Below are 6,742 nucleotides of genomic sequence, written 5' to 3'. Positions count from 1 at the left end.
CAGTCACCGCCCCCTCCCTGACCCATGGCTTATGAAGCCCACTCTCCGTTAAGAGTAGGTTTTAATACCTATCTGTGTTTATCTTGAATGCTTTATTTTTGGATATCTTATCCGTGTTAAAAGTGGATTTATTAGGATGTTATTTGAACGATTGTGACGATACTTGATCACCTTCACTTTGTCATTGTTCGGAAAGCTCCAAGTTCCCTTTCTTCGCCACTGTATCGTGTGTACACTCTGTACTTTCTCTGGGGGGGCGTGTGCATGGACATATTAGAGGGCGTGTGCTGTTTTGTGCTTTGTGTCGCTGACGTCATTTGCACGCGACAAAATAAGATTTTGCTATATTCTTCTCTTTCTCGCATGCTTTCTCGCCGCGTGGGCTACCGTCGCATGATTCAAACCAGTCATGGCTGCTATCGGATTCTGTGGAGAGTGGTTTATTTTCACCTGCAATACGAAACTGGTGGCAATTCACAGCAAACAAGCGAGGTTTGAATCACTTTAAACTTTTCTATCGTAATGTATCATGGTCGATGGGTTCGGCCATATGACAGAGAGTAACATTGTAGATGGCAGTCATTGAGCAGGAAAGTGAAACATTGAAACACACACATTGGAAACTTGTCAGAATATGTTGTGGCCTCTTATAATAGGCCCATGTCTGAAAGCTCAAAGATCACTATAATCTCATGTTTGATTCTTTCTTCATCAGCTACAAAGTCAAATGGTCAAAGAAAGAGTATGCCCACCACACATTATATCGTCCTCCTGTTAAAGTAGACGAGCGTTCCCCACAGCTCTATGTTACCACATTTCTTAAACTAACCTAACGTGTGTGGCTCCTATTCTAACTTCTCCCTGTCCACTTACCCTAACTACCCAGCTGTGATGCTTGAACCTAATTGTCAATTTCAGGAACACGGGGCTGTGGGAACGTAGGGATGACCCCAAGTAGGCTACTGTGACCAAATTTGCACGGTTGTCAATTAATCCCCTGATGCAGGTACACTATCTGATCGAGTTGGTAACTTGGTACATGAAAAAACGGTAATTACAGTAATCATTTGAGTTAAAAAGGAGGTTTTGCTTTAACAATGGAGATTCTCTTTGGTGTGCTAAATCCAAAAAGCATATTCCAAAAAGTAAAGAAAAGGCAGCACATCTAAATTCCCAAGTTAAGGAGAACAAAATATTGTCATTTAATTTGTTTAATTAGGCTCACATCACAGTAAATCAATGCTGCTGCGTTTCAGCATAAAGTCTTCTTCAGAGCGTTTAAAGTAAACGGGTTCAGTCATATAAACTTAGAAGGGCAGAGTCACTACAGCTGGGAGTTGGGGCCTAAAGAGAACAATCGCAAGTGATTAAAACACCATTACAGCACGCAATTTCTGGCCATAAAAACCCTGTTATTTGGCATATTAACAAGACATATATTGCAAACAGACCTAACCCAGAAAGCATTTTTAACTGAAGTCATAGTTTGTTACTTTCCAATTATGGTGAGTGAAGGTACTATGACCTGTTTCAAGTTATACAAACCAGCAGCTAAAATCTACACCAACAGTGACTTCAATGACAATCTGTCACTTGTTATTGAAAGCTATAGGAACACAGATGAGCTCCTCACAAACAGCTGAATGGTTAAAACCATGACATCCATATGACACTGACCCCATGTAGGAACTCATCCAAAAATTGACAAGCTGATCTCTTCTGTTCTTCATTGCAGAGAACCTTTTGTGTTTGACTGCAGCACTGCTGAGAAGAGGCCAAAGCATACACAAGATGATAACACCAGGTAAATACTGTCAGCCAAATGACTTCTGTTAAGTAAGTAGGAAAGAAACGGAGTAAAGCAACGCAGATAAAATTAGATAAATAACATCAGCGTTTAGTTTATTTAAGAAAATAACACCGGTTTTATACAGTGGTGGCCAAAAATATTAGAAATTAGTGTTGCTGGCATCAAATTCTGAATAAGCATATAATTACGAAAAACAATTAAATGGATAGGGTAGAACATAAAATATATTGCCTTGTATTGTTTTCAACTTGTATGTGAAAAAGGATATAGGAGAGAGTGGCCTAAGTTGTGCATTTTGGAAGTTGTGCCACCCCTTGTTTCTAGAAAACCATGGAAGAAATTGGAAATGTGACCACATATTTAAGAAGAGCCATCCATTTGACTCATCCTGTAAAGAAGGGAGACACAAGGAATAAGATATAAGCTCATTTAAGCTAAAAAAAACTGTGTTTTGCCTTTCAAAGTAAAATTTTCATGAACAAGGTTTTTTGATTATTGTGTCTGAACAATTATAGACAAGTTTGAAAACATTTGACACATATTTTAGTGTTTTGGTATGCTACATTTTGAGTCTATACAGTTAGCACGATGTCAGCCCTAAATTGCTGCATCATGCTTATTATCCAAATTTCTGGGATTGGGGTGATTTGTGCCAAAGGGCCTAGGTGAGTTGTAAGTAAGTAACATGTATTTATAAAAGCACATTTATGACAGTTTGCACTGTCCAAAGTGCTGTACATAGTAGGGGTGTAACGGTACACTAAAGTCACGGTTCAGTATGTACCTCGGTTTTGAAGTCACGGTACGGTACAGTACGGTACGCTTCATAGTTAACGGCGAATGAACAGCTTTAGTTGTCAGTAACTAGCTGACAGTATGTAACATACAAATAAAAGGCATAACACGTGCAATTCTCCAATAAATAAAATACTTATTAAATACTAGTGTAGGTGCAGCATAAACTAAAATTGCAATGAAAAAATATAGTGTTAATGCTCAGCAGGTTCTGTAAGCTGGTATGTAAACAAAGGCTATGTCATCTTTAAGGGTCTTTTTGACTTTAAAAAAAGAAAATATTGCTGCAGCTCTCTTAAACTCTAAAGTGCTCTTATAAATATAACAATTATCAAATAAAAGTGCTACTGCAGCATTAATTGAATGACAGCTTGTTTATGTTCAGTATAAAAAAGAAAATAGTGTCTGGGTTTTGCCCAGCTCGTTTTTCTTCACAGTAATGGTGATAGTATGCGCATGCATGTTCGATCGCGGTGAAACAATAACCTGTGTGCCGACATTGTTCCACACGTCTATCACTGTTTTCATAATTCACCTGGAATCCGAAGTTATCCCTCAAACGGGATTTGAATGACAGGGGGGCGCCTGCGTGCTCCGGTTTCCGGTTGTATTTCGCCATGCAGTTCGCTCTCTGTTCGAAAGCACTGTATAACATTTTGATTTGCACTACTCATAGACAGTAAAAGAGGGGGGGAATGCTGCTACTACAATTGCTAATAGTGATGCAAACGGAACGCTAGAGCGGAGAGGTGTGTATCTCCTGCTCTGACCGCAGCTGGGAGGGACTGCTGCGTGAGGACTCGGCCGCCTGTCAGTGCTCTGGGAAGGGGGGGGGGAGTGGCCGTTGAGCACCCGCTGCTCGTTTAGAAGTGTTAAGAACGATACATGCTTTAGCGACAGGGTCTCTGAAAGTCACCAATAACACCAGAAAAAGTAGCTAGATTGGTCGCTGGTGGCTTTTTTTGAAAAAGAGTCGCCAGAGGGGTCTGAAAAGTCGTTGAATATAGCAGCTAAGTTGCTAACACTGCCTGACCCTCATGCTCACCATGGAGCTAATATATACTCTCAATCGCTGGCTGCTACTGCGCATGTGCGAGCCGAGCCGGAGGTTAAATGGTCCGGGGGGAACTCCGACGACAAGTTTTAAGTTCCACACCACAAAACAAGCCTGTACATTCGCCACAAACGGACCGCGGTCCACCTCTGTAACACCAAATACGTGTCTGTACCGTCACGGTACGGTACAAATACGTATATCGTTACACCCCTAGTACATAATGCATTCAGTAGGTAAACAATGAAGGTAAAATAACAATAACCAAAATAAAAGACGTAAAGCCCATACATCCACATAAACACAGATAGTAGTGCAGAGGTAAGATAGTTAATGGGGAGGAAACACCAGGGTGTACATATGGGTTTTGAGCCTTGATTTAAAGGCAGAAATGTAGGGGGAATCACATTTGTCAGGTGGCAGTTGGTTCCACAAGCACGGAGCAACTAGTGCAAAGTACATTTCTGAGAGTTGTGCCAGTGGCATGGCTGTATACGCTGGTCACCAAAAGAAAGTGATTGTCTACAGTAGCTCAGAAGAGAGTGACATCTCAATTCCACTTAACAACACCACTGATGAGAGTTCAGGGGCCGTATTCACAAAACATTTTATCTTAGCACTAAGAGTACTCCTAAGGAGCACTAAAAGTTCTTAGTAAGGAGTAATTTCTTAAAACCTATTCACAAAGCTGATAAGACCAACTTTTACTAAGGAATGGGAGGGACTCCTTAGCTAAGACTAGAGGGCGGTGTTGACCCTGTTGCTATGGATGATGTCATGTTCATACCTTCTATGCCCACAGTGATTGGCTGAGAGGGAATGAGAGCTAAGAGTGAATTTATGATGGAAACACTGTGGGAGATATCCATATCGTGTCGCTGTATTAAAGTAAAGAGTTTTTATATACAATTAATGACAAGTGACACTGATTTAACATGAAACCAAGATACTGCAGGGTTTCCCACACATTTGTTCACAATTAACCTACAATAGCGCCACATAGGTCTATTAATTTTAAATTTTACAATGATTTGAATCGGAAAAATATCCTCATTGAACAGATGCACGCCATGCACTCTCACTGTATTTCTCTCAATGGCGGACTATGCAGCAATAGTCAGACAGCGACAAACCAGGAAATTCACAATTTAGAAACAACAGCCGGCAAAATCGTAAAGTACATGCGGAAGGAAAAAGGCGAGACGCGCAACTATACAGTAGCGGATCTGTGGAACGGAGGAGATGCTGCGAAGCGCCACATATAGGCCTACTCTAGTAGGAAATTAAACCCAAACGTGACACCAACAGTAACTTTCAGTGCATCATAAACCCAAAGCAACTGGAGGAAAATGAACTTAATAAATATTTTTTTATAACAATATAATAAATATAAATGTGTCTATACTTTCTAAATATAGCTTTACTAAGATCATTAAACCCTTACAGCTATTAAATGTACCTTTTATAAAGCTCACTAGCATTACATCTCTCCAAAACACCATCAAATGGTTGTCTGTGATTGTCGAGGACTCCTAGCTTTTTATAGATTTAGGAGCTAGTTTTAGCGCTAAAATGCTTTGTGAATTACACTTATCTTAAAAAGTTAGGAGTCCTAAAATTAGGAGTGAAACGCCCCTTATTTTTGAGAGTTACTCCTAAATCAGCACGTTAGGACCTACTCTTAGCCTTAAAATGTTTTGTGAATACGGCCCCTGATGGCCAGAAAGATGATGATGGTGACTTTGTCATTGTGAGCTTTGCAGGTAAAACCATTAGATTTCAGGCATGCAAACTCGTCACCTTTCGGCGAAATTCGCCGTTTTGGAAACGAAATTGGCCATCTATGTGATTCGTGGAGATGTGTGGAACGGAGCATGGACATGGAGTGACCATATTGACTAACTATGATTGACGGATGTTAACTCCTATCATATGAGCTTTGACGGTCATTTGGCCAATCGGAAACAGTGTTTGTCATTGAGGGGCGGTGACATCAGTCAGTCAGAGCGTCTGCAGGAAAGTTAAATTTTTTTTCTCTCCGAGTCATCGGAGCGTTCAAGTCGCCGCAGTACTATTATTTTACCATGTTAATGTGCCTACTAGTGTTGCCACCCGTCCCGTTTTCCCCAGAATTGTTCTCTTTTTTCACCAGCTGTCCCGGGAAAAAATAAATCTCTCCCAGGACACAATTTGTCCCGTTTTTTGGGGGGAAATGCCAAAACCTCATTTGATTTCCTTCGTTCATTAGTTAAGGCCGTTTCACACGGGCCGAGGCGTTTGTTGCGCCAACTAATGCATTCTCAATGGAGAGGCGAGCGGGGCTGGGCAGAGAGAAAGTGCAGCGTTCCGTCGTCAGGCGGCACGACAAGTGGGCAGGGGCGGTCTCAACGATCTCGGGGCCCGTTTCAATACCCAGTGTGGGCACCCACTTTTTTTTTTTTTTTTTTTTTTAATAAATGATGCTTGTGCATGCTCCCGGCGAAAATAGAAAAAAGATTGTGGAAACCATTTGGTTCATATCAGGGCTCTAGACTGCGACCAAATGCTCGCATTTTGCGACCATTTTTTGAGACAGTGCGAGTGCCATTTCACAACTAGGGGCACACGCGCGAACGGCAAATTCGCCAACATTTATTATTATTAGTGCTTTGCGTGAGAGAGGGAGAGAGAGAGACACAGTGGACAGTCCGCGAGTGATCAGACAGTGACACAATTAGTGTTGCCACCCGTCCCGTTTTTCCTAGAATTGTTCTCTTTTTTCACCAGCTGTCCCGGGAAAAAATAAATCTCTCCCGGGACACAATTTGTCCCGAAATGCCAAAAACTAATTTGATTTCCTTCGTTCAGTAGTTAAGGCCGTTGTTTCACACGGGCCGAGGCGTTTGTTGCGCCCACTAATGCATTCTCAATGGAGAGGCGAGCGGGCAGAGAGAAGGCGCAGCGTTCCGTCGTCAGGCAGCACGACAAGCGGGCAGGGGCGGTCTTAACGATCTCTGGGCCCGTTTCAAGACCCAGTGTGGGGCCCCCCACTTTTTTTTATATTATTATTTTTTTAATAAATAATGCTTGTGCATGCTCCCCGC

The 6,742-nt window shown here is 41.7% G+C and overlaps 1 protein-coding gene across 2 annotated transcripts in view; it reads left to right on the top strand.

Moving 5' to 3' along the window:
- Positions 1–372: 372 nt before the first annotated feature.
- wdr4 (WD repeat domain 4) overlaps positions 373–6,742 on the top strand; it is a 49,502-nt gene continuing 43,132 nt past the window's right edge. For both annotated transcript variants that reach the window (XM_080037695.1, XM_080037694.1), the window contains exons 1-2: positions 373–492; positions 1,736–1,804. In XM_080037695.1, coding sequence (XP_079893821.1) covers positions 410–492; positions 1,736–1,804 — 152 coding nt within the window. In that variant the 5' untranslated portion in view covers positions 373–409. The remainder of the gene's footprint in view (positions 493–1,735; positions 1,805–6,742) is intronic.

Source organism: Ammodytes marinus, assembly GCF_949987685.1.
Source record: "Ammodytes marinus genome assembly, chromosome: 12".
Classification (NCBI taxonomy): Eukaryota; Metazoa; Chordata; class Actinopteri; order Uranoscopiformes; family Ammodytidae; genus Ammodytes; species Ammodytes marinus.
Note: the sequence above shows the minus strand (reverse complement) of the source record. Positions and strands in the feature narration are given on the sequence as shown.